At 52.4% G+C, this 27,116-nt stretch overlaps 2 protein-coding genes across 12 annotated transcripts in view; both read left to right on the forward strand.

Moving 5' to 3' along the window:
- Positions 1-2: 2 nt before the first annotated feature.
- Positions 3-17,324, forward strand: PFKFB2 (6-phosphofructo-2-kinase/fructose-2,6-biphosphatase 2). 11 transcript variants are annotated; one of them, XM_063356922.1, is made up of 16 exons: positions 4-210; positions 1,017-1,142; positions 1,256-1,352; positions 1,748-1,814; positions 1,968-2,042; positions 2,179-2,235; positions 2,700-2,824; positions 3,197-3,404; positions 3,591-3,737; positions 4,279-4,383; positions 5,037-5,166; positions 5,809-5,871; positions 6,412-6,485; positions 9,202-9,393; positions 10,802-10,824; positions 14,019-17,324. In XM_063356922.1, exons 1-16 carry the CDS (start codon positions 135-137, stop codon positions 14,032-14,034), a joined length of 1,581 nt encoding a protein of 526 aa, XP_063212992.1. In that variant the 5' UTR covers positions 4-134; the 3' UTR covers positions 14,035-17,324. The 11 variants fall into 11 exon arrangements, 9 of the variants coding, with proteins under 9 accessions (XP_063212999.1, XP_063212992.1, XP_063212993.1 ...); XM_063356923.1 differs by lacking the exon at positions 14,019-17,324 and adding an exon at positions 11,505-13,700 and having other exon boundaries at positions 10,802-10,869; XM_063356921.1 differs by lacking the exon at positions 14,019-17,324 and adding an exon at positions 11,505-13,700.
- Positions 17,325-18,065: 741 nt separating this feature from the next.
- LOC134525733 (uncharacterized) overlaps positions 18,066-27,116 on the forward strand; it is an 80,289-nt gene continuing 71,238 nt past the window's right edge. Inside the window, exons 1-10 of the mRNA XM_063356864.1 lie at positions 18,066-19,252; positions 20,402-20,560; positions 21,054-21,245; positions 21,783-21,882; positions 22,432-22,517; positions 22,919-23,131; positions 23,687-23,869; positions 25,047-25,235; positions 25,722-25,916; positions 26,788-26,970. Of these exons, the coding sequence (XP_063212934.1) occupies positions 20,473-20,560; positions 21,054-21,245; positions 21,783-21,882; positions 22,432-22,517; positions 22,919-23,131; positions 23,687-23,869; positions 25,047-25,235; positions 25,722-25,916; positions 26,788-26,970 (1,429 nt within the window). The 5' untranslated portion in view covers positions 18,066-19,252; positions 20,402-20,472. The remainder of the gene's footprint in view (positions 19,253-20,401; positions 20,561-21,053; positions 21,246-21,782; positions 21,883-22,431; positions 22,518-22,918; positions 23,132-23,686; positions 23,870-25,046; positions 25,236-25,721; positions 25,917-26,787; positions 26,971-27,116) is intronic.

The following is a 27,116-nucleotide window of genomic DNA, read 5'->3' on the forward strand; positions in this document are numbered from 1 at the left end:
GCGGACGCCGGTCTCATTTGCATAGCGGAGCGCGCCGGCGCGTGTGACGCAGCGCCGTTCACGGGCGGTGCGGTTTGCATGTGATTAGCATCTGATTAGCATCTGATTTGCATGCGGTGCGGCGGCGCGGAGCCATGTCGGCGGCGCCCCGGCACGGCGGCCCCCGGCGGGGCAGGAGCGGGGCCCTGCGCGGCGGCGAGAAGAAGTGCTGTGAGTAACCCCGGCCCCGGGGAGGGGGAGGAAGCGGGGGATGCGCATTTAACGTCTTTAAGGGGTGGTGGTGGGGGGAATATGTAATTAGGGGGATGGTGCTGCTCGTGCCGCTTAAAAAAGCGCGCGTCTTCCTTACGCCGCGTTTCCATCCCGTCCCGGTGCACGGCGCTGCTCGCCCCCAGCCCCTCGTTTTTGTAACTCCCGGGTACCGTCATCGCAGCCCCCCCCGTCGGCTGTTTTTCCCCCCAAACCGCCGGGCGCCGGCTGAGCTCGGCTCGGCTCTTTCCCCGGAGAACGTGACCGTTTTGTTAAAAGCACCTTTCTGATGCCCTTGGCAGCTCCTGCCCCATCGGTAAATATTTTTAAAGCTAAAAGACATATATTAGCCCCATTAGACGCAGCGGGTGCACCGTTGCTAATCCGCCTCATTAGCTAGCACCCGGGAGACCGCAGAGTGGTCCAGCCACCGCTCGCAGCGGTTAATTAGCTGGGAGAACGCGTGAACGAGCCCGTTATGGATGCCCTTGGTGTTGGCCTGGCTCCTGGCCCTGCTGCTCTCCAGTGCTGCTGATGGTCCTGGGGTTAATTAGCTGGAAGGACAGGCCAGCGAGTCCGTATGGATGTCCTTGGCATTGGGCTGGCTCCTAGCACTACTGCTCTCCAGTGCTGCTGATGGTCCTGGGGTTAATTAGCTGGAAGGACAGGCCAACGAGCCTGTTATGGATGCCCTTGGCATTGGGCTGGCTCCCGGCCCCAAGCTCTCCGGTGCTGCTGATGCTCCTGGGGTGGGGGTTCCTTTGCAGCATGGGCGTCCTACATGACCAACTCCCCGACACTGATCGTGATGATCGGCCTGCCCGCCCGCGGCAAGACCTACGTCTCCAAGAAGCTCACCCGCTACCTCAACTGGATTGGGGTGCCCACCAAAGGTACGTGTAGGGGGGCCTCCACCATGGGGTTGGCTCTGCCCTTGGCCGAAAGCGCGGTGACATCTGTCTGTGAAGTGCCGTCAGTCTCACGTGCTCATCTTTTCTGTCTGAAGTGTTTAATTTAGGAGTGTATCGCCGGGAAGCGGTGAAGTCTTACAAGTCCTATGACTTCTTCAGGCACGATAACAAAGAAGCCATGGAAATCCGCAAGTGAGTTGCTGTCGGGGGGCTGAGCCCACCCGTGGCGGTCTGGTTAGTCTCGGGGCTCGGCAGGCTCTGCCTTTGAGGAGCACAAACCAGCATTTAACACCCGAGAAGCAGGGGAGGAGGTAGCGCAGCCCCTGTGGGACCCTACCAGAGGTAGCCCTGTCGTTGACTCGGGGCTGGCACAAAGAGCAGGGCTACGAACGCCCGGCGATGGATGAAATCTAAAGTAGGTTGTAGATACAGATGCCTCCTGATCTCTGCAGAGCCTGCGGGGCTCTTAGAAAGACGCAGGGGTGGGTGCTCCATGGGCAGGTACTTAAACCTCTCCCCAGTGGGTGGGAAGCCTGGATGTCCGAACGCTTCCGTCGGCTCTGAAAGTACCCGTTTCTCTCCCGCAGACGATGTGCCTTAGTGGCTCTAGAAGATGTGAAGGCTTACCTCTTGGAGGAGTGCGGGCAAATAGCTGTAAGACTTTTCTTGGCTAAACACGGCTTTGCATCTGGGTTGTTCTGTGCTGCCCAGGGCGTCTGGGGACCTGATTATAATCCCAAAGGATTTGGGACTGGTTTGAAAGCTTTAGATAGACTTGCTCATTGCTGCTTTTGCATTTTCTGGTAGGTGTTTGATGCAACCAACACAACTCGAGAAAGACGGGACCTGATTTTAAATTTTGCTAAAGAAAACGCTTTCAAGGTAGTGCTTCTGCGTTTAACGTGGTGTAGGGATCGCTGCACCGAGGGCATCGCTGCTCCCCGGGGCAGGAGCTCCCGACTTGTGGTTCAGGGTGGAGTTCCTGACTCTGAACCGTGCTTCCCTGACTTCTTCCTAGGTGTTTTTTGTGGAGTCTGTCTGTGACGATCCAGAAGTCATCGCTGCCAACATCCTGGTGCGTGCCGCGTCGTCCGGGCTCGGCTGGCAGCGCTTGCCAGAGCTCGGTGCAAGGTCACCCGCCACGGCAGCGCCTGCGAATGCCTTTGCTATTACATTTCATCTTGGAAATAAGCAGCTATCGTTCGCGGGTTTACAAAAGCTGAAGATGCAGTTAGTTATGTGAGAACGTGGAAATGAAATGAGGCTGGGAGGTGTTTGACCTTGAGGCGGGTCTCCTTGCGGGGGGGAGGCGGGTGGCGAGGGGCTCGTGGGGGGAGCAAGCCACGAGCCAGCTGTGCCTGTTGCGGGGCCAGGCGCCCCTGCGCCTTCAGAGTCCCCCTTTGTTTCCTCTGCGGGAGCAGGTTTTTCCGCGGGGCAGTGTCGAACAACGCTCATTTGTTTCGAAAGGGAAGAATAATGTTATTCAGCTCCGTGTCGAGTTTGCTTAACTCTCACAAAGCGCCGCTGTCTGTTGAGCAGGAGGTGAAAGTTTCCAGCCCCGACTACCCGGAGAGGGACAGGGAGAACGTGATGGATGATTTCCTGAAGAGGATTGAGTGCTACAAGGTCACTTACCAGCCCCTTGATCCCGATGCTTATGACAAGTAAGCGGAGCCCTGGGGGGTGTTTTGTCCTCGCAGACACGAGCTGCTTTGCGTTGTGGCTGCTCTTCTGTGGCCGGGGAGGCTGCGACGCGCCTGCTGCAGCCTCTGCTCCCCCGGCGTGCGGTTGCTCGGGTGGAGATGATACCTTCGGGTCCCAAGTGATGTTGGAAGGATTTTTCTCTAGTGTACTGCAGCGTAATGCAGTTCCGTGGTTAATCGCGGCAGTTCAGGGTCTCTTCTGTCCGCTGGAGCGAGCCAGCGGTAGCGCTGATGCCTTTACTAGCGGAGAAATAGCTGGATTACACCCGCAGGTGCACGTGCTTCATTTTTAAAACCGGTCGTGTGGGTGTTCTTATTTTATGTTGACTCCAGAGATCTTTCCTTCATTAAAGTGATCAATGTGGGACAGCGGTTCCTAGTAAACAGAGTCCAGGATTACATCCAGAGTAAAATCGTCTATTACCTAATGAACATTCATGTCCAGCCGCGTACCATCTACCTTTGCCGACATGGTGAGAGTGAATATAATCTTGTTGGCAAGATTGGTGGGGATTCTGGTCTGTCGCCGCGCGGGAAGCAGGTATGTGTTTGGCAGCAGCCGGGTGGCCGCGTTTGTCCGTGTTGTGTGCCCAGGGCCAGCGCCGGGCTCGGCGAGGGGCAGCCCCGCAGCTGGATCTTGCCGCGACAGCCACAGCCCTTGAAACGATGCTTTTAACGGCGGCAGCGGCCCCTGCTCCCTCCTGACCTCCCCTGGCTCCTCTTCCAGTTCTCTCAGGCGCTGAAGAAGTTCATCGAGGAGCAGGAAATTGTTGATCTGAAGGTGTGGACCAGCCAGCTGAAAAGGACGATCCAGACGGCCGAGTCCCTGGGGGTCACGTACGAGCAGTGGAAGATTCTCAACGAGATCGATGCTGTGAGTGAAATGCCGACTGCAGCCTTCAGCTTTTCTAGGTGGAAAAATAACCGTTGAAAAACAAATTCATCACGGTAAACTTGACTATTTCCTGTTCGTTTATAACCACGTCCATGCTCCAGCCACCGTGGTGAGGGTTAGGGTGGTTTGGTGCAGGGCTGGCAATGCTGGAGCTGCTGTGAACGTCCCCAGCTGGTGTGGGGAGAGAAAATAACCCTGAACATCGCGGGCGTTTGTCGCACTGTCCTGGGTGGACAAAGGTCGCTGCTCCCGCTCTAATTCTGTCAGGCAAAAGAAACGGCAGGGTTGTTGGCGGTGGAAACGAATGCTCCTTTCCATCCCTGGCAAACAAGGCCTTTGAAATAAACCCAAAAGCCCACCCTTTGCGAACCACCCTGGACGTGCAGCGCCCAAATGCCGTGTTATGGTACCTAAAATTTTCGCCATATAAAGGGGTTTCTGATCTCAGCCCCTTGCTGGTTTTGCGTTGTTGTACCTCTGTTGAAAGGGAGCGTGGAGTAACAGGTTCTGCTTCCCTCAGGGGGTTTGTGAAGAAATGACCTACGCGGAAATCGAAGCCAAGTATCCAGATGAGTTTGCCTTGAGGGATCAGGAGAAATATCTGTATCGCTACCCTGGAGGAGAGGTGAGGACCCTTCGGAAATAACAATACGATGCAGCATACGTAAAATGAATACCTATGTGTAGAATTGAAAGGCTTTACTTCATTTTAACTTTTCCTGCCAATATTTGTATGAGGAACTGAAAACATTAGGATCCCCAGCTCTCTCTTAGAGGAAAGGTTTGTTGATTTCCTTCCTTGTGGTGTGCAAATGATGCCTTTCGATAATATTATTTGGGCCACTTGCCGAGTCCCTGGCTGCTCCCCTCTGGCACGGGGGGTTTCTGCATCCCGCTCCTTGGGCTGGGGCCTGAACTGTCCCTGTGAAAAACCGTCGTGGAAAGAAAACGATTGTGGGTGTGGTATGAAGTCATTTCTGGTTTTACTTCACAGCCCTGTTAAAATGTATAATTTCCTATTTTATTTGTTTTTCTTACTGCACTCGTTAAGAGTTACCAGTTTTCTGATTCCTCCTGTAATCTGAGGGTTGTTGACATTAAATTTCACCTTCTGCTGTTTGCTTTTTTCCCCCCTGTATTTACCGGCTCATCCATAACTTCTGCATTGCGATATTTTAACCGATGCTTTCCTGAGCGCGAAGCTGTGTTAATTGCTACTTCTGCTTTAAGCCTCTGTTTACAAAACCCCTCGAAAAATTCCTGTTTTGTTTTTTTCAGTCCTACCAGGACTTGGTCCAGCGCCTGGAGCCGGTAATTATGGAGCTAGAACGGCAAGGCAACGTCCTCGTTATCTCCCACCAGGCGGTTATGAGGTGCCTGGTGGCTTATTTTCTTGACAAGAGCGCAGGTACAAAAATAAACGTGTGGTGGTGGGGGCTGGCTTCTCTCACTGCTTCCTTTGCAGAGCTTTTTAGGGGGGGTGGCTTGTAATTACTGTTTTGATTTTTCACAACGGAAGAGCCGCTTAAAAAAAGAAAAAAAGAAAACATTTCTGAAGCTCTTTAACCGTTGCCTTTCAGCAGTGCGCGGAGCTTGGCAAGAGGCTCTTTTTGTGAGAAATACAGATGCTGGTTTTTTTCCACCAGTAGCATTTACATCCTCTCTAGGGGATTCTTTGTTTTAATGTAAAGAAAAAGTTTTCTGATGCATTGGTAGCCGGGGGAGGACTGGCGGGAACACTGATCCCTGGCGTGCTGGCCTGGGAGCTGGTTCCAGTCTGCTGCAAGCGGCTTTATTAAACTCCAGTGAGCCATACTGGACTTTATTGGAAGTTTTACTGACTTTATTGAAAGCTTTACCGACTTTATTACAAGTTCTATTGACGTTTGAAATAAAACTTGCTTGGGTCCGTGGTGGACCGGGGGGCTGTCGGGGGTCGGGAGGGCACCAGGCACTTGCGGGGCTGGTGTTTGATATTTGCCGTGTCCCACCCTGGGACGAGGGGGGTGGCAGAGCCGTAAGCCCCCCGCAACACCTCTCTCCATCCTAGACGAGCTGCCCTACCTGCGCTGCCCCCTCCACACCATCCTCAAGCTGACGCCCGTTGCCTACGGTAAATATTGTCTTTATTTTGCCCCCCCCCGTCCCGGGTTTGTGTGAGTGGGTGCAAACCTGCTGCCAGTTTGTATCCGTGTGTGACTTGCTGTAAATATTTTTTAATGTACGTTAAAATAGAGTAGTGGAGAGGGGGAAGGGCGTGGGGGGCAGTGGGAGAGGTGTGTGGGTGCGGGGGTGCTCTCCCGTGGCCCCTGAAAGACGTGACGATTGTGGATTTCACCGTTTGATGCCTCCAGACTTGGATTTGGCTCTGGGGTGCGGTGAGTTAAAAAAGGCTTTTCTGGGTAGACCCGTAGCCCACGTAACCCAGGGCCGCGCTTCTGCAGCGACGGTCAAAGCCAGAAAGTAGTTAAAAGTGTAAAATTGTGTTAACACAAAGCTGCTTGTTTATGAGCGCGTTCATTTTTGAAAAGTAAAAAAAAAAAAATAACAAATTTATTCCGACTCGCTTTCCATCCTGTTTTCAGTATTTTAAAAAAAAATTGTTTATTTAATAAATTACCCTTCCTTATACAAACTCCTCTTTTCGGTAAAGGCTGTAAGGTGGAGACGATCACCCTGAACGTGGAAGCAGTGAACACCCACCGCGACAAACCCTCGCTGAACGCAGTAAGTCTCGCCGCGCAGCTCCGGCTTTTTCCCTTTTTGAAAAGGAACACCCGAACCGAAACACTCTTAAATGTTTGCTAGAAATGGCCGTTTGCTTTCAGCGACCAGGAAGACTTGCTCCAGCAATAATCCCCAAAAGCAGAATTAATTGTAGGCTGAATTAACGTGCTTCCCAGGCCGGGGGGAGGTATTTTTCAGAGCTGTTCTAGGAAGCAGAAATGGGCAAATTTATGACATAGATTTTACATTCCGGGTCTCGGTCTCAGTTTATGTTGAAGTATTTGTTGTTGGTGCTCGTTTGCATTCATTGCAATAATTGCGAAAAGACTTGCCAAAATGTTTAAAGTGATTTAGTGATTTTTTTTTTATTTATTTTTATTTTTTCTCAGTGTGTGGATGAGTTTTCTCTCCCCGCAGCTGCCGATGGGCTCAGGCTGGGCTCTGGGGTGGTTCGCGGTGGCTCGGGGCAGCGTTTGCTGCAGGTGGCTGGGAGAAGGGGAGGTTTTTCCCTTGTCTCCGCAGATTTTGTGTGTGTCTTACAAGTATTCGGTGCAGGGCAAGACCAGGGCGTTCCTAAACTTTGTAGACATCAGCGCGGGAGGAGATGGGTCCAGTTTGCCCCCCTCGCACTGGGCACCTGCTGGCGGCAGCAGTGGGAACGCCGCAGGCTTTGCCTGGCTTTATTTATGGAATAAATAAATCTCTGCCGTGGCTGAGCTAACTGGCCATCCACCTCGTTCTCCAAAGCACAGAACTGCTAAAGCTGTGGAAGCTGCTGCTATTTCAGTTGTTACCTGTTGCAAACGCTGTTCTGCAGAGGGACGCATCTGCCGGGGAACGGTGAATAGCCATTGCCTGCAATTAAATCCCCCAATTAAAGAGCAGGAACCAACTCTCCGCTTTCCTAATCTAAGCGCATCGCATTTTAAGTTCTTTTGGTGCATTTAGGCTTTTACCTGCCTCTTGTCATTGTATTTTATAAAGAGCTGTTGGCTGATTGCCCGGAATATGGTTATTTTTGTGTCCCTGTGCCGAGGGACCAGGAACAGGGGGTGGAGAAACAGGAACCTGCCTCTGTGGCCGGAAGGTTTGCGGAGCTAAATCCAGCTGATTGTGAAGTGCTAAACTCGAGATATTTGGCAAGATTTTTGTGGCCGGTCCCGTTCTGGTGGTCTCCAGTCGGGCATTTATCGCTTTGCGGTTCTGTGCGATGCCCACGTTGGAATCGTTGCTGCCCACTCCGGGAAGTCAGAGGCTGTTTCTGTTCTTCTTTGCATCTTTTGGACAATGCAGCTGCTTTGGGGGAGAAGAAACGCAAAGAAGGGAAAGTTTTCTATTTGATTTTTCCCCCCCCTAAGTTGATTGCAGGGGAAAAAAAAAGAATAAAAAAAATAAAACAAAACAAAACAAAAAGACACTTAAGCAAAAAAATCCCGAAGGGAAGTAAAAGTGCTGAAAAAGTGGACTTTTTCAGTAGGCTCTGAGCCAGATTAACCAACAGAGCGGGTCGTTTCCCACCGCTGATGCTCAGCCGGGGAAGGCACGGAGTGGTTGTGCTGGCACAGACCGATGTGGGGCTCGTAGAATGAGAGAATGGCTGGGGTTGTAAGGGACCTTTAAAGCCCGCCCAGTGCCACCCCCTGCCCTGGGCAGGGACACCTCCCACCAGCCCAGGTTGCTCCAAGCCCCGTCCAACCTGGCCTTGAACCCCTCCAGGGATGGGGCAGCCACAGCTTCTCTGGGCAACCTGGGCCAGGGGCTCACCGCCCTCACAGCCAACAATTTCTTCCCAAGATTTCATTTAAATCCCCCCTCTTTCAGTGTAAAACCCTTCCCCCTCGTCCCATGGCTCCCCTCCCTGCTCCAGAGTCCCTCCCCAGCTTTCCTGGAGCCCCTTTAGGGACTGGCAGGGGCTGGAAGGTCTCCCTGGAGCCTTCTCTTCTCCAGGCTGAACCCCCCCAGCTCTCTCAGCCTGTCCCACAGCAGAGGGGCTCCAGCAGCTCCACTGCACACCCCGAAGACACCTCATGAAATTGTATTTTAGTTGGGAAACGCAGCCAGGCAGAGTTAAACAGGAGCAGGAACAAAACGTGGGATGGTGTGAGAAATTTGCCCCTCCAGCCATGCAACCAAGTCCAGTTGCACTCTATAAATTAAAATATCAGCAAATGGCTCTGTTTTTGAGTAATTAAAAACTGTTTTGTTTTATGAATTTCTGGAGGTGTGGTGGGTATAACCCCCATACCTCAAATTGAGAGATGAGCTGGAAATCAGCCTGTCTGTGGTGGAACCCCATCCTCCCCCTCCTGGGCAGCGGGGTCCGAACCCCCAGCCAGGGCTGAGACCAAGGGGGTGACCCACAGTTCGGGCTGAGCCCCCAAGTGATGCTCTGGGATGGGGACACATCCCTTTGCTGCTGTTGATGCCACCGTGTTTTGGGGGGGCTGTGCCAGGGTTTGGGGAGAAGCAGGACCCAGGCAGGGTTGGGATCCCTCTGCGTATCTGCCAGAAGCTTCCAAATAATTGTATTTATTTAATTTTTTTCACTATGGGGGCCAAACTTTTTTACCTTTGGGTTGACCGAGCCGCAGTCCCGGCTGTCGGGAGCTTGGGGTGCCTGCGGGTGGAGATGCCGGAGGTACGTGCTGGTCTGCGACGTGGTTTTAAACTGTGGTTCCCCTTTTCATTCCTTGCGATACCCTCCGTCTGGGATCAGAGCAGCCTTCCCGCCAGCCAAACCCCTGTAAGGATGAGAAGAAACAGCTTTACGCCGCGGGCCAGCGCGGACACGGTAAAGCGCCCACGACATTACAGCGTTGGGAGCAAACCTCTCGACCTGCTGGGGCCTCTCCCCTCCCTGGAAGCTCGAGATGGGGCCGAGCGGCCGCAGCTGCAAGTCGGTGTCCAGGTGGTACCTTCCCTACGCTCCCCCTCCCCGCCCTCGCCCATGGCCCCCCCTGAAATACAGACCCTTCCCCAGGTCTTAATCACTATCTCTGTTCACGCATGAAAATCATTCTGGGTTAGGTTCCCTTTAAAAAAAAAAAAAAGTAGTCCACCAAAAAACCACCCCAAACCCCAAAAGTCACCCCATTAAACTAGAATTTTGATGCCAGAGACTTCAAAAATCAGGCTCCACGCAGGCGAGTTTCTATCAGTGCAGTAGGGTTTTGGTCGGGCGGTTAATTCTGGGCAACATCTCACTTTCCAGCAAAAACCTGGTTGGAAAGAGTTAGAAATGCCCTCTCTGTCCTCATTCCATGCTGCAGCCAAGCGTTGCTTTAGCCCCAGAGCAACTGGGTAGGAAATCTTTGCATCCGTGATTTTTTTCGGTGCCCGTTTCCCTGCAGATCCCAACGTCATCAGCTTGTTGAGCAAAGTTTGGGCTCTTTGGGTGCCCGAATTAAAGCAGCTTGGGTTTTGGTGCTTGGCGTTTCGTTCAGCTTAGGAGCACGTAGGTCCTCATCGGTGTTGGATGCCGAAGCCCCGTTTGTTTCTTTGCTCATGTAAAATCGTTTCTCTGCTAAATTAGGAGTTTTTCTGTGCCTGGGAGACCACAGGCAGAGCGGGCTGCACCCTTCGAGGAGGTCCTTGTGCAGACACAGCCATCGTTACTAAAGCTGTCTAAGAATAAAATGAACTTGGGTAATTTAGAGGTTAATGGTATTCAGTGAGCCCAGTTCTTGTTCTCCTCCGCCCCGTCAGCAGAGCGAGTGGCCAGAGAGGAAAAGAAGGGCGATGGAGTAAAAGAAGGGCGATGCAGCACAGGTGACCGTTGCTGGTGTTCCCGTGCTCGGTGGAGAGCATGAGGCTGAGACAGCCGCCGTGTCCCGGGGCTCCGCTGGGAACTGAGCCAGCCGGGGCTTTCCCCGCCGCAGCCATGGGTGAAGGGTCTCCGCTGGAGGGGACCCCGAGGGCTCGATTTGCGGGTGCCTCCAGCGGGGCAGCCCCGGGACGGGCACCCCCACCCCGACCGCTGCCCGTTGGTGGTTGTACCCTCCGTAACCCTGGTGTTGGAGCAGCGGCAGCTCCGGGACGGAGGAGCGTTGGGGAGCCCTGGGTGCTGGGGTGGGGACTGCACTGTCCCTGGCCTGATGGAGCCCTGGAGATGCCCGGCCGTGGAGGAGGTGGCCGGGCGCGATGTCCTTGTATCAGCTCTGCTGTCGTACAGGCCTGCCCTCAGCTCCCTGACATGAAACCTTTGGGGTTGCTTCACTTCTTTCCTCATTTGCTTTGCTGCTTTTACTATTATTTTAAAGTATCTCCTTTAAAAATGCACTCTGAGCTATCCTGTGCTGTTTCTTTTTCCTTTGCAGCCTCAAGGGGGAAATGCTTGCCTGTGAGTACCACTGAAAGCAGCTTGTATGTACTCTCTTGTGGTTTAGTAAGTAGGACTTCTCTTGATTAATGTTGCATGGAAACTGCTTTGGGGAAAGACAAACGCGTGGAGCAGAGGGAAGTCTTTTGCTGTGTAATAACCTGTCGTTAAGGGGGACCTCAGTGGGGGAGGAATATGTTACTGGGGCTGAGCCTGCTGGTCTGGGGGCTCCGGCTGGACTTACCGGTGGATTGTGCTTGTGCTGGCTGCCCGAAAAAGTGTGTGTCACCCCGAGCCTGCTCCGTCCCTGGAGCGGGTCCCGATGTGGGAGCGCTCTGTGCTGGCGCTGCTGGGCTGAGCCACGTCGCTCGTCGTGAGCGGGTCCCACTCGCGTCTCCTCCCCGCCTGGGACGGGACACGGTGGCCGTCCTTCTCGCAGGGACTTTGCAGGAGATGTTGGGTCGCAGCCTTGTCGGGGGAGCGGAGCCACGCGGCCCCAGCTCCCCGTGGCTCGGAGCTGGGCGGGTTTAGCGTGTGTTTGGGAAGCGGCCGCGTGGATAAACCTGTGCCGGTGGCAGTTGTCACCGAGTCCACACCGCCACCTCCCTTTGGAAGCATCTTTGAATGGGGGTGAAGAGAGCAGGGCTGTCTTTCTCCCACCCTAAGGGGAGAACGTGTCCTTGTCTGTCCCCCCTCTCCAGGGAGCCACCAGCCAGCGTCACCCATGAGACCTTGGCTTCCCTCTCAGCTGCCGAGTAAGGGGCAGGGATGGGACCGTGGCCACCACCCCGCGTAGAAAGGCCAGAGACGCCCTCGCTTCGCCCCGCTCCCGCCGGCCCCGTGCCCCCGCTCTGCTGGTGGCCGTGGCAGACCCCAGACCCCGCTGCAACCCCTCGCTTGGCTGACCGGGTGTTTCGCCTCATGCAGTACATCCCCCGCTGATGGGGGTTTTTTTGTCTTGTAAATGTTTTTTGCCATTTAGGTGCTCTCTCCAGGGGCCCGGCTGTATTGCGTGGCACGTCCCTGTGTGGGGCTGTGGGACGGTCCCGTATCGCGTCCTCGGCGCGGTGCTGTGCTTGTCCCCGTGCGCTGGGGTGACATACACCTTTCGGGGGGGGGGTTCTCCGCCATGGGAGCACCCACAGTGCCATGCGGAAGGGTGGGCTCAGAGGTGGCACGAGCCGTGTCCTCGGAGGCTTTGGGTGCCTGTGTCTGGGCTGCCGGGGTTGTTGCTGACCTGCTCCCGGAAAGCTCTGCTCCCTCCTCGCCTCTGCTCCTGCTGCTCTGGCGTCAAAGGGAGAGCTGGGCTCGGGGCAAAGGAGGTGCGGCGGCGGCCGGTTCGGCTCCCAGATGCCGGGCGTTACGAGGGGATGCGGGTTTGTGGGGAACTGCCCCGTTCCGCTGCGGCAGGGTGGTCCCCGCGGTGACGGGGCGCAGGTCTCGCCGCCACAGGACACGGCTCAGCTCCTGCCTCTGCCCACCTTCCTCCAGGGCGAGGAACTCCTGCCTGAACGTACGCCGCCGTTTGGATGGGCGGCTTTTCCCTTTAATCGCACTTTGACCTTTGAAGTGAAGCTTCTCCAACAGTTTTCTCAACGCGACTGCTCTGTCTTTCTCCATCACGGGCATTGACGCACATGTTGTAGGACACAAAGGTGTGGGGTTGATGCTGGAGGCGCGCGCCTCTGTCTCCTGTTCTCTAATTTGCGACGGCGTTTTTAATAACGCTGCCGAGTTTTCTTACCGACTGTGCTGCCAAAGCTGCAGAAGCGCACAAAGCACCAAGCTCGGCTGTTGCTGTAGAGCATCTCCCACGCTGGGAATGGCCGACTTGGGAACGGTCCAACCAGTAGCGATGCAAAAAAGGCGCATTTCTCCTAAAATTGCCTGTCTCCCTGTGTTTCAGAGGCCTTAATGTTGAAGGTGAGGGGAAAAGGGGAAAGAACCTGAGCTGGGAGAGCTTGTGATAAGTCTGGTAAATCGTTGCTCCTCTACTGAGTGATGTTAATTTAGAATTATCCGTAGGCTAAAAATCAAAGCCTCTCCCCTTTGGATTTGCCTTTACTCTGAGCCAAAAGGAGCTGTGTGTTTAGAAAATGAATGTATATGCCAGCTTGGCAAAATGACTTTTCAAACGCTGTGCTTCAAGTGCTTTTTTCCCTTATGTTTAAACAAACACAGACTTCCTAGGAAGGTCTGCAGATGAGTGAAGGGAATTTGGTTCAACATCCTCGATTCCAGTAAAAACCGTCTTCCTTCTCAGCGTTGGTGCTTTGCTTGAGAAAGTAGCGTGTGTGCAGCTGTTACGGATCACGTGATGGTTACTTCCTAAGGGTCATTGTTGGGAAAGCTCTTTAGATATTAATTCTTTTTTTTTTTTTTTAATTGCAAATAGAAAATATGTAGGGTCTGGATTTCCTGACTGATATTAAGTGTTGATGCCTACTGTTAATTGGCAGCAAATCGGCTTGATATCTGTGCCACTTTTTTTTTATTGCAAAACCGCGCTGGTTGGGAAACAAGACAAATTGCCCTTATCGATTTGCAGGTGGGCTCGCGGTGTCGAGGCGCCGCGGCTGAGCCGAGCGGGCACCGAACGGAGCCTTTCCGAGCATTTTCCGTGCTCTGAGAACATTGCATGAGCAGCAGCTGTGTAGGAAATCCTGGCCGCCAGATTTCAACTTGTGTCATTTGTGCATTTGTAAATACACAATTCGCTTGTACTGACCCGCGTGTGTTTCCGTCGAACTCTCGGGGAGGCAATGGAAGGAGTTCTATCAAAGCTCTAAGTTTTTTTTGTGGTTAATACGCAAAATGGTTACTGTAATGGGTTTTTTATGTTTGTCCTGGAAGTGTATTTTCCTATGGAGAAGATAAATAAAAGCGAGTAACCCTGAGTAACCAGCCTGCTTCGTTATTGCTGCCCGTCCCACGGGATGCTCCGGTAATGCTGAGCTTGCGCCGTCTCGGGCGAGACTGGGAAACCCTTTGTGCCGAGCTTTGCAAGGGGTTAAAGGCCGATGCAAAACGCGAAGCAGCCCGTTATTTGCTCAGGGAGGAGTAAATGAGTAAATCCTCAGACGGTGACCGTCCCGTAGAGCAACTCCGTGGAGCCGGTTGGACCCTCCTGCCGCAGCGCCGGGCTGAGCTCCGCTGTGCCCTGCTCTCCTGGCTTACCCTCGGCGTAACCTGTGCTTTTTCTCTCTTATTTCTAGAGGATGGCCGGTTTAACGGTGTAGAGGGCTGCACTCTCATCTGGGATTCGGCTGGGATTTCCGTGGCTGGGAAGAGCCCTGCGGCCGGGCCTCGAGCATCCCCGGAGCACAGTGAGCCGCGCGCGCTTCGGCCAGTACTCTCCTCTGAAATGTGTTTTTTAGCGTCTGTCTGCGTCTTTTTCTTTCTGAATGCTGACAATGTCTGTCAATGAGATGGGAGAATATTTATTACGGAGATTTTTCAACCTGCCTTTACTACATGTGAGCTAATGTATCCCGGGGCTTTCTGAGCTATTAAAATAGTGTCCCCCGTCTTTCCTCCTGGTTAGATGGCAAAATTAACTGCAGTATGCGAGGACAAAATGGTTATATCCTTATTCGCTGAAGCAGCTTTTCTTTGGAAGATGTGTTACCAGACCAAATCCCCAAGTTTTTATTTAGCTCTTACCCTTTCCAAGTTCAAACGCCGTCGTTGTGGTGTTTAACCATCCAAAGAGCCCCGGGTCTGGTTTGATGTTTCTTTCACGGCTGCTGAGCTGCGTCCCCCGGCCCGAACCCGTCCCTTTGCTCGGGAGGGCTTTTGGCCCAGGGTGTAAGAGGGCACTTGTCCCGCAGGATTTGCTGACCCCACGTCTCCTGCCAGGGACCAAAGGGAATTACAGCTCCAAGGCTGGGAACAGCTACCGGGGCTGTTCAGTCTGAGCTCAAGTCCTGTTTTAGCCTCGCAGCCTGATCTAAGCCTCGTCCTCTCCTTTTTCCCTGGGTTTTGTGGGCGCTTTTCTCTATTTCAACAGAAAGCCGGAGCGTGGCTTTGCTCGGTGTCTGGGAGCAGCGGGGCCGTGCATACAGGGTCTGCGAGCAGCACAGGATTGTTCTCAGTTGTCTTTTTAACGTACCAAATTTTAGGCCCACGGCAAGGTTTTAAACTTGCCTGTAAATGAGCTGTGAACGTTACTGATGCATAATGCTGCCTTCGGTAGGGTCTAAGCTGCTTTAGTATTCAGTGCGTAGATGGTGAAGCTCCCCTGCGGCGCAGCTCCTGCGATGGCTGCGTCTTCCTTAAATCCCCCCCCAAAACCCTGAATTTACGGTTTTCTCCCCCAAATCTTGCTTTGTGTTTTGCCAAACTCCATTTTGCCGCACTCCTCCCGTTCTTGCGCTATGGGCAAAATCCTCAGGTTGGGTGGAAGAAGGAGCGTTTCGGTAGGAAGCAGGAGGCTGTTCTGGACCTGCTGCTCCCAGTGACTGCGGGATTTATATGAACAAGTTCTGGGACCCGGGTTGCTTATTTTAAATGTATGCATAAACGTTGGCCGTTCGCACAGTCGGGATCTGTGCTTGAGAACTGTCGGTGCTCGGGCCCTGGCTGCACAGGAGCTCAGCAGCCTGGAAGCCTGAGGTTTACCTGGGGATTTTGGGCTCAAACCTGGTTGTTTTAAACACTCCCAGAGCTTTAATTTGATAAAGGCTGAGATAGACTGGGGCACAGCGAGGGCCTGGACACTAATCCTGACCCATCAGGACTTCGGAGGAGCAGAAGGCTGTGTCGATCTGAAGCAATTGCCCCGCGGAGGGAGGAAATTCAGTGGGTGAGAAACGGAGTTTTATTAGTTTTGTTCCTCGGGCTGTTCCCGGCGGGGAGCGGGTTTGCTGCAGCCGTCTGCAAGAGCAGCACCGCCTGTTCTTCGGTTTTAAATCTTGTGGTGCCTATAAATAAGCCAGGGGGGGAAAAAAAAATTCTGTTGAAGGAAGAGATTTATAGCCTTTTGCACAGTAAGACTTGCTGTCGTTCTCCAATAACGCTCAAAACGCACAAAATGGAAATGCCGGCTGCTCCTACCGAGAGACCTCCGGCTCTGCGGGGGGGAAGAGAGAGTAGGAATGTACTGTAGGATGTTTGCGCACAATATGCTGTAATAACTTGCTAAGGAGTTAATGATATTTGTATCGTTGAGTAGTTAATGGCTGTAAGGAGACAAAATATATATATATTTACCTGCCAGGATTTGTGAATGTAGCTGCTGGTATATTGGCAGTCGTAACTTTTTTAATCGCTGCCAAAGATCAGGTCTGCAGTTCTGGATCGCTGACAGGGGGTCCCTTTTTCCTATCGAGCGGGTCCTTGGGATGGAGCCTCTGCAGACGGCAGCACTTGTGCCTCGGTGCTTTAATTACAGCCTAACTATAGCCTGTTCCTCCTGCGTTTCAACTCTTTAAAGGTGTAAATACAGGCGTCTAGAGCGTAGCAGCAGCAGATTTGTGATGATCATCGTTGCCCCACGGGTGAACGATACCTGACGTGACAGGTCCCGGGGTCCTGCTGAGCCCTGGGGGTGGCCGTGCTGGGGGGATGCCAGCGAGCCCACGCGTCCCCCCAGCCACGGCCGGGCTGGCGAGTCCCCGTGCCAGGTATTTCCTTGAAATCACCTGATCGCCTTGGCACCGTGCGGGCAAATACCCGAGAGTAAACACCAGTTGCACAATGTACCTGAGCTGAGGATTAGCAGAGGCTTGTGCTGTCAGTCGTGCCGGAGCCGACGTCTTGGGCTGGGCAGGCGGAGGTGGTGGGTGTGGAGGTCTGGGTGGGCTTGATGTCCCCCTGAGTGGGGTTTTTTTTTTTTTCTATATTCCTTGACTTTCCACCCGTTTCTATCAGCAGAGGCGGTGGTGGCTGCTGACACCTTCCATGAGCGGTGGCAGGGCCACCGCCGGGACCTGCATCGCTGGTCCAGGGGCTGCCTGCCTCATCGGCGTTATGGGTCGTTTTAGAGAGAAACGATCGCTTGGGCAAAACCTGTTCCATCTCTGCTGCCAGCGATGGGGAAAACTGGAAAGTGATGGGGGGGGAAAAAAGCTTAAAACCAGGCCGGGTAGCTTGAGTTTGTGTACACTGGCGGTGACGTTAGAGCTGCCACCTCTGTCAGGCGTCCCCTTCCCGGCAGTGGGTGACGGCGGAGCCTTGGGAGTGGGGGCGTCGCTGGCCGCGCTCCCGGAGCCACCTGCCCTGGTGCCTCCCAGACCCTCACCCCGGCTCCTCCGAGCGCTGCCGGTGTCACCGCCACCTCTCCCCTGCTCCTCTGTCTCCGAACGCCGTTTGCCAACTGCAGCTCTCTGTTCAGTGTTTACTGAGATGGATGTTACACGTCTGCTTTCAATTTTGCCACGTTACTGCTTTCTAATGTCTTTTTTTAGGTTTTAAGGAAAAATGCGCTGTACGTAAACTTGTGCTGTGTGTTGTGTACTTTGTGCATAAATATCCCATGAGCATTTATTTACAATAAAGAGATTTTAAATGAAAATAAATTTAGTTTCCTCTGTTGCTTTCCATTATTGTTTTCAATAACTATCTGTTGTGTGCTGGTTTTGTGAGGTAAGGAGTCACCATCCCTGGAGGTATTTAAAAGTGCAGACGTGGCGCTGAGGGACGTGGGTTAGTGGTAACTTGGCCGTGCCGGGTTCACGGTTGGACTCGATGATCTTAAAGGTCTCTTCCAACCAAAACGATTCTATGAATTCAGGGATTCTCTGGGAAGTGTTTGGAGGATGGGTGTCTGCAGGGGAGGGCAGGCATCCCTGGCTTCTGGGAGTTGGGCTGGAAATGGTGAATCCTGCACCCCGGAGCTACGGCTGCCCTTCCCTTCCCTCACCGGGTGTAAGGGTATTTTTATTGGAGCTGTTGGAATTCAGATTTTCAGGTTTTCCATGGAGCTGTTAGGGTAGGAACACTTTTTTTTTTTTTTTTTTAAAGCACATCTCTTTCCAGGAAAAAAAAGAAAGTCAAGAGGAGCAACTGGTGTGACTCGACCTGTGACTCCAGCATCTGCAGGGGAACCGGCTGGTCCCGAAGGGACTCACCAGCTGCAGCCGGGAGAGACGTGGTCAAGGAGAACCTCTTTTACCCTCTTTATCCCGCTAGAAGTGGTGGGTTGAGGAGGTGCTAGGGGTGTTTAGCAGCTGTCGGAGCAGGAGATGGCTTTTGGCACGGCTGTGCCCCGGCTGATGCTGGCAGCCCTGCGCACCCCGTGCAGGTGCTAAACGACCTCCCGGTGCCCGTGGGGAAGCTGCTGATTTTTTGGGCACATAAATCAGCTTGTTCCGAGGAAAAAAGAAATCTAGAAATCCTGTGTTTGTCTTTGCGATTAACTGGATTCTTGTACCTGTTTAGTGGAGGTCAGTGCCTGGTCGGGAGTAACGAGGGGCCCATTGTGAGCGAGCCCCGGCTCGTGGGGCGAGGGCAGGCGGCCCTTTGCTGTGTTTTGCAGAGCAGGAACTAAACCTCTTTCATTGCGTTCTGGCATGGACTCAGGTGAACTTCAGAAAGGTAAAATATATCCCATTCAATGCAGGGATGTGGTAAATTTTTCTGGCCAAAAAACCCCTGATTTGGCAGAACGAAGCACTCCTTGCGAGAAGCACAGCCCAGGGCAAAAAGGCCGTTGCCAGGTTCTTGATGGGGATTCAAGCCTGGATGAAGCCGCGCGCAGCCAAAATGCAAAAGGAGCAAATGGTTACGACTTCTGCCAAAACTCTTGTTACTGGAAAATGACCCGCCAGCGACAGCTGGATCGGGGAAGAGCTTTCACAGAGACGAAAGGCAGCTGGGTTCCCATCACGGGCCTGGGTGGTCAGCTCTGAGTGATGCTCCCCGGGACCTTGTGTGCTGCTGAGCTCCAGCTGGTGTTGCTTTAACGGGATTAGGTGGAGCTGTTTGAAGAAACCATGTTTTGAACACTGGCTGTAGGCTTTCAGGGTCAGAAGGGATGCGCTCGTGGTTGACATGCCCCAGGTGAAGCGTTCCTCTCGAGGAGGTCCTCATTGTGCTGGGGACTGCCACTGGCCAGGTGCCGTTGCTGCGGGGCGGAATGGGCAGCGTCCTGCTCAGCAAGGATCGTTTCAACAAAGAGTTGGCAGCTCCACACAGAAAACAAACAATTTCAACATCTGCTTGGGTCGCATTCAGTTTTCTAGTGTTTCGCTTTGTGGGTTGAATATACAACTTCCTTCTTGCTTAGAGGAGGAGTTAATGATTTATGGGTCAACTGGCATAACTCTCCGGTTTCTGCAGAATTCAAACTTTTCTGGATGGAGCCATATCTGAGCATGTAGGCGTAACTCCTCCTTCAGCGCCGTGGGGCTGGGGGACTGGACAAGGACAAGGACAAGGGCAGCCATCACTTCGTCTTGCGTGAGCCGAACACGCCGGGTCTCTCCATCTCCTGCTGCCAGACCTCCAGGTAACATCACTTCGAGCAATACGGCTTTAGGCGACGTTGCTCCTGGGAACTAGGTTGGAGCTTTCTTGCAACTCTATCAGGCGCAAAGATGAGTAAAATAAATCAAATTAAACCAAGAGCTGTAACAAGGATTGAAGGAAAGCCAGAGGAATGAAACAGCCACGAGAAGCGGTAGGTTTAGGGCAGAAAGCATCAAGACTCTCGTTCCCAGGAGGAGGGTAGGCACGTGGAGCATAACATAACATTGGGAGGGTTTAGGGTCATAAGTGATGATCCTGGATAACAAAGTCAGAGAGGACCCTTGCTGACGTCTGGGGGTGCCAGGTTAGTCCAAATTGCACTTGAATTCTGTTTTGTAAAGTAATTGTCCTCCTGAAGGACTTGTCTGCTTTGTAGCTTTAATCAGTTAACGTTATTAGCAGAGAACTGATGTATCTTTTTGGTTAGACGCTGCCCGATCTCTCTCTTTCTGCATGTAATTTATTGGTAGGGGGCTGTACTGACTCCAGCGGGACTTCATCTGACTAAGAATTTGCTTCCAAGAGATTTATTACTAAAACAAGGTGTTTTACCTGTAAGATAATTTTCAGGGGACTTTTTCCAGAAGGCACAGATAAACTCATGGCCCTGCAGGTACCGATTTGGCCGGTCGGCTGGGAAGAATGCTATGTTGGGGATACAGTGTTTTTAAGTCGAAGCTGACAAGCTACACAAGTATTTATATTATGGTTGGAGCCGAGCTGTTCAGTCTTTCTTTTTAAAAAGTTTATTTTCAAATTTTAATCAAAATTTGTCAAAAATGGGAATGGATGAGACTAGTGCAATAAAGCCTGTGGGAATCGCTTAATGGCTACAGTTAGTTGTGCTGTTTACGTTGTATTTTCCCGTCTCTGGGTCTGCTCAGCTGGACCCAGCCTCCCTCACCCAAACCCGGCTCTGCCCCAGCTCCTCCGCCCCGGCTCTGGGTCCCGTCAGCCGGAGAGGAGCCAGCAGCGGAGCCGCTCCGCTCTCCCGGAGTGTTGCAATAGCTCCTGCAGCTCCCGGTCCACGGCCACCACTGTGGGAACCGCTGAGGGATGGAGAAATGAGACCCATCCCTATGAGCTATGGTTCTCCTGAGTGTAAATAACCCCCCTGCTCTTTTTACAGGTATTTGGCCTAGAAAAAGAATGTGGTAACTTCTGTGGGGTCTCCGGACGGGGAGGCTGGAATAAAGAAAGATGCCAGCTTTGGAGCCGAGGAGGCAGAGGGATCGTGCCGCTCTCCTTGGGTTATTCCTCGCTGCTGCTCTTGTCGTGGCTGTCGAGAGTAAGTGAATGAGTCCGTCGGGGGTAATCTGAGATCCCTCAAAGGGAAACCTTCTCCCGGGGTTTACAAGACTTGGATCCTTTTTTTTTTTTTCCATGTTGCCTTTGCATTTTGAGAACATCGTAAATCTTTGTGATCAGAATCTATCTTCCTTTGCCTTTTTTTTCCTTTCTGTGTAAAACAGATGTAAAATTATTCCAGCTGAAAAAGGTGCAATGACTTATGCTAATGGGGGAGAGGAAACGGTTAATCTGGAGTTTGTCTCCAGCCTTTGAAACTGCTGGATGAGGTGCGAGGAGCACAGGACCTCGTGGGGTGATGCCCCCCAGCCTCGGCCACCCCCAGTCGCAGACTGTGCTTCTGCTCTTTGTTTCTAGCTTTAAGGAGTTTTAAGGCCACCAAAACGTCCTCGCCTGGACCATCAGAGTAAATCAGGCCCGAACTCCCACCGCTTTTCCTCCCAGTGTCTTTCTGATGGAGTTTCTTTCGGTAGGCGTCTGCGATGCTCCGCCGCGTATCCCGTCTGCAGAACTCAAAGAGGAGCATCAGGGCATTGCTATGTTTCCCGTGAATTCCAGAGTGGAGTACGTCTGTCGTCCAGGTTATATGAGAAATGTCAATGCCCGAACCAGTCTTGTTTGTGGAAGGAACAATAGGTGGCACGGATCACTGGACATGTGTACACGTGAGTATGTATTTGGTTGACTTTTGATTTTGTTCTTTATTCGGTGATGCCGTCAGCTCATTGTGTTGGACACCCAAAGGGACCTCATGGGATGGTGGGACACGAGTGACCTGACACGAAGCCCTGGTTGTGTTCCGCAAAGTACTGGCAAGGATGGCAAAAGCTGGAGTCTGTTTTGATGTTGACTGTGTTTGATTGCCCACTCAAAGGATGTTCTTCTGCTCAGGCACTTCGTAACTCTTGGTTCAAAAAACCCGAGTATTTCAAGCTTGCAGTAGGAGAATGCTTTAGCTGGGAAGAAACACTGTCACACTTGCCAGGGTTACTGCAAAACCCCGCTTCGACTGCAGTAACCCTGGCTGCAGGTCATGATGCATCGTGAATGATGGAGTAATTTAGGGTTGGAGGGGAAATCTGGATGTCTCTGGTCCCCAGCCCCTTGCTCAGTATTGGAGGAGTCTTCTGCTTTCCTGCTGCCATTTCCTGATTCTTCAAGAACGTGAAATAAGAGCTAACTCCAGTCCTGTTGTCCCCCAGCAAAGCTGTGTGTCTACCCTGGAGAGCCGGCCAACGGCAGACTCATCCTGGAAGGAAGGTTCACTTTTGGTGCGGCGGTGAACTTCACCTGCAACACTGGGTAAGCCGGCGGCACTCAGGGCACGGGTCCTCTTCTTCCCCGGCGATTTTCGTGAAGTTTTTTCCTCTAGATTAAAGGCTGTCCTGGCAGAAGCCTTACCAGTGTAGGTAATTGCAGACTGTGGTTGAAATATCTCTTAAGCTTTCCTCTGAGAACTTCAAGACTGTCAGAGTTTTCTTAATCTCATACTTTGAGGCAGTTCTTCCCGAACTCAAGCTTACTCTCCTGGCCCTTTCTAAACCATTTCCAATGTTTCAGAGTTGTCTTGAAGAAAATATATCAATACTGAACTCAGAGCTGCAGTGACAGCTATAGCTGGCTGATACAGTCGATGTTTTTCCTTAAAAGTCATGTGTGTTTTTTTTTTTTTTTTAATTAAAAAGTGCTTTTGTCAAAAGCCAGTGTGTCTTTGAAAAAATGACGTTGATGGCAAATTTCTGATCAGCTGTAATTACAATAAAGAAGCCAGAACCATCCTGGTGGTGATGTTATAGGTAATACATCAAAACTGAGTTTGTCGAGTGATTCCCTCTCCCCTCTTTCACACAGGTTCAGACTGGTTGGAAATTCTCAAATTCGATGTGTAATTAAAAACGGGGTTGTTACATGGGACAGAGATATTCCCTTCTGTGAGGGTAAGTACGAGTTCCTTAATGGACTTACAGTTGAAATGCTACTGGGGGTGGATACGGAAGCAGCCGGGTTGCCCTGCTGAGGATTTCAGGGGAGCCTGGAAAGACATTTTTCTTTTTGTGTTTTTCTTCCTGCATCATCTGGCAGAAATATTTATTCACTGTCTGGGAGTAAGGCAGCTTCATGTAAGACTGGTACGTGCCCAAACCACTCGGTGCCCAGGTCAGAGCTCTGCTGTCTGGGGGCTGGCGTGCAGCTCCCCTGAGACCTGCCCTTAATTTCTGACCCTTCTGGCACCTTGTGTTTCATTTTTTTTCTTACCAGCCCTTTGGTTCAAAACAAATTAAGTTCTTTCTCTCTTGTTCTTCCCTCCCTCTGCCATTTCTCCCTCCTCCCTCCCCAGCAATTCCATGTTCACCCCCTCCAAAAATAGCTAACGGAGAGCACAGCGGAGCTGACAAAGAGCACTTTGAATACGGAACATCTGTCACATACCGGTGTCACGCCGTCAGAAGGGGGGAGAAACCTTTCTCGTTGGTGGGAGATGCCTCTATTTTCTGTACGACCACAGACAACATAAACGGTGTCTGGAACAAGCCAGCCCCGGAGTGCAAAGGTGAGGTGGGCGATTGCAGGCTCGTCGGGGTGGCATCACCCGTAGCCCCTTCTCCGCTCCCTACAGCTAAAGCTGTTTTCTTCTCGGAGCCGTCTCTCTCCTTTACCTGGTGGAATCGCCTCTTGCAGACGAGCCCCTCTCATTTTGGCAGCAGCAACAGGATTTAGGGTCTCCCCTGGCAGGGACCGTGGCTGCTCGCGGTCACCGACTCAGCAGGGGACACGGAGTGGGATTTCAGTAGCGTTCGCAGCCCAGACGGTGCGTCTTGCCTGCCGGCCTGTGTAAAACATAATGCCTGCAAAGAATTCAGAAAGCTGCTGTGATACCTGCTGCCCTTTCCTATGTTCATTTTATGCTTTGCCTTAATAAAAAGTATAAAATAATAACAATAATGAATATTGTAAGGTGTTCAAAAGCATCACGCCAGCCTGCTACCTTGTCGTGTCCGTTTTCAGCCTTTTTGGTGAACGCATGTTATGCTGTGAGAATGTTTTTAGTCTCCTAATCTCCCCTGTCGAGCATCATTTCCTAAGTGGTGGCGTTTCCCTGCCGCAGTGGTGGGCTGTGAGCATCCCAGCGTGGAGAACGGGAAGCTGCTGAGCGGGTACCAGGCTGAGTACACCTACAGAGACACCGTCATCTTCGACTGCAACTTCCGCTACGCCATGAATGGCAGCGACACCTGCACCTGCAGCGAAAACGGGCTCTGGGACCCGCCGCTGCCCCTCTGCCAGCGCAGTGAGTGTGCTGCGCCCAGCGCTGCTCCGGCAGCTCTGCTTCCCTGCGGTTCCTGCCCATCGCACAGAATCTGAGTGGTGGGGGTTGGAAGGGCCCTCTGGAGATCGTCCCCTCCAACCCCCTGCCAGAGCGGGGTCACCCAGAGCAGGTGGCACAGGAACGCGGCCAGGCGGGGTTGGGATGTCTCCAGAGACGGAGACTCCCCCACCTCTCTGGGCAGCCTGTGCCAGGGCTCTGCCACCCTCACAGCAAAGAAGTTCCTCCTCATGTTGAGATGGAACTTCCCATGGTCAAGTTTGTGCCCGTTACCTCTTGTCCTGTCCCTGGGCACCACTGAGAAGAGCCTGGCCCCATCCTCTTGCCACCTGCCCTTTAGCTATTGATCAGCATCGATGAGATCCCCCCTCAGTCTTCTTTTTTTCCAGACTAAAAATACCCAAATCCCTCAGCCTTTCTTCATCAGAGAGATGTTCCAGTCCTCTCATCATCTTGGTGGGCCTTTGCTGTCCCCTCTCCAGCAGTTCCCTGTCCTTCTGGAACCGGGGAGCCCAGAACTGGCCCCAGCGCTCCAGCTGTGGCCTCCCCAGGGCAGAGCAGAGGGGGAGGATGACCTCCCTCCACCTGCTGGCCACACTCTTCTTGATGTCCCCCAGGATGCCATTGGCCTTTTTGGCCATGAGGGCACATCTCAGAAAGCATTAGGTCATGAAAGTGATGGCTCCAAGACTGAACTTTTTGATTTTTGATTTTTTTTTTTTTCCTGATGTCTCTGTAGCACTAAGGTGACTTCAGGAATTTATGACTTGGGGCCATAAAGGCTAAAGCCTTGTCCCATTCCAGCTGGTGAGCATTTCTCAGGAGAATTCAAAGGGACTAAATTAACCTCACTACGCTTTATTTTGAAGTTTGTTGGGAGCCTCAGATAGCATAAATTTTATTAGAAATTACATCTCGTTCTAACAGGGAAAATTACCATGCAGTCCGAAATTATGCATATGTTTTCATTGGTCTCCTTTGCGTTCAGTCGTTAGTGTTATTGAACTCGAACGATTAAGTGCATCTCAGAAAGAACAACGTGAGCCCCTGATTTTTACCCAAATTCTTTCTCTTTACACACCATTATGGGCCTTGCTGGTTTATCGCTGGCGATGTCCCTAAATGGCTCTTTCACTCCTAGGTAGCTGTGACGACCCTCCAGATGTGCCTAATGCTGTTAAAGCAAGACTTGCCGGCAATTTGTTTCCTGTGGAGACTGTCATCACCTACGAGTGCAGGGAGGGCCACCAGTTCAGCCCGGGAGAAACCACACGGCACATTAAGTGTCTGCCGGATTTCACGTGGACTGAAACTCCGCATTCTTGCGAAAGTAAGTGTACGTTCCTTCGGCTTGCTTGCCCTTCTGATTTGGCAAAATTATTACCGAACGAAGAGACTGTACGTGGTCCGCTGCTGTGCAGATGGCAGGGTGGGGGAGAGCGAGGGGATGCTCCGGGTGACGTTTGGCATCTCTGGTCTTTGCTTGGGACTCTTGAACTCCTTTGATTTGCTCCCCAGCCCCAGGGTTTTCTCTCCTTTATTTACCAGTATGCTTTCTAGTCCCTTCAACCTGTGGAAAAAGTCATTGCGGTGTCGAGGGCCCCTCGTGCCATCCCAGGGGAGGCTGGGGCTGCAGAATCCCTTGCAAACAAACATCCCGTCCCCCAGGAGCGCCCAGGGATGGTGGTGGGGCAGATTTAGTGTTGTGATGTGTCTGTGTCTTACAAAGCATTCGCCCTCCTGTGTACAATCAACCTGCTGTTGGCCAGATGGTTTTGCCGTGGTTTCACACTCACCAATGTTTGGCATTTCTCAGGAATTCGTTGCTCAAGTCCAGACATCAGGAATGGAAGGCACTTACGTGTATGGGCGAAAGACGATTACGTGTATGGAGACACACTGGAAGTTACGTGCAATGATGGCTTTGCTTTCAGAGGCCGTAGCAGTAGCATTGTGCTTCAGTGTACCATTGACGGTAGATGGGATCCAGCAGTACCGGAGTGCACGCCAGGTAGGCGAGAGCTGGCGAAGCACGTTGGCTTGGCGACTGCTTGTTTTCGACTGCAAAGGCTGAGGTCACTGTATCCAGCGGAGCTGTCTGCTGACATCCACAGAAAGATCTACAGGGGGCATTAGGTGATGGTGGTAGTAGCCAAGGAGAGTTTTGCTCCGCTGCAGTGTATCTCCAGGTGTAGTCCTCCTGTGTTAACTTGGAAGAAAGAGGCAGCAAAAGATCCAGATTAATTATATTGCCTGGGGATTGCTGTTGGAAAAGTCCGGGGTTTGGGCAGGGGGCTGAGCTGGTGTCTGGGGGGTGGGATGGGAAGGTGGGTGTTGGTAGCTCTTACAGGCTCCTGAGAAGCCTGGGAGACACTTACCCGGCTGGAAGGGGATGTGGTTTGTGCTGCGGACGACAGCTGGGCTGCTTTGCTGACGTGAGGCTTGGGAGCAGAGGACGTTCCCAATGCGTTTCCCCTCTCGGAAGAAAATGCAACAGCATAAATAAGTGACGCTGCTGAAACTAAAAATCCCCTAGCGATGGGGGCACCACAGCGATATAGGTGAGCTGCTGTAAGCTGCCTGAGCCCAAAATCTCAGGAAAAGCTTGCCAGGAGGAAGGAGCCTGCTCCGCTTCAGAGGCTCGGTTGGGCATGGACCCAGCTCTGCAGCACGTGCCTTTCCCAGCAGCCTCAGAAAAACCTGACTGTGGAAGCAGAAACTCCTCTAGTGTTGCAAAGGAAGCACTGAGACCTGCATCTGGATGATAGCCACCTTTTTTTCCAGGGTTCAAATGTTCTTAATAACTGTCTTCTCCACAGAAACCATCTTCACTGAGTTTGTTCTGAAAATACATGACATCCTTTATTTTCTGTTGTTTCTAGTACCTCGTTGCCCAAAGCCAGATATTCCTCATGGAACAGAGGTCTATAAAAGCAAAAATGACTACACAGTTGGGACCCAGCTGAGGCTGGCGTGTGATTCGGGCTATCTCCTCAGGGGCCAGGACTTGACGGTGTGTCAGGCCGACACGAGCTGGTCTCCCCCGTTACCGTTTTGTGATACAGGTATGTGTAACACCGCGCTGAGAAGAAATCTCATGCATCAGTATTCAGAAAGAGCAGTCAGAGACAGACCTGCCTTCAGCATCTGCTTCTGGGGAGCAGGACGACGATCAGTGGCTCCTGGGCTGATGGCACTGAGGTGGCTTCTC

Source organism: Chroicocephalus ridibundus, chromosome 20 (assembly GCF_963924245.1).
Source record: "Chroicocephalus ridibundus chromosome 20, bChrRid1.1, whole genome shotgun sequence".
NCBI lineage: Eukaryota > Metazoa > Chordata > Aves > Charadriiformes > Laridae > Chroicocephalus > Chroicocephalus ridibundus.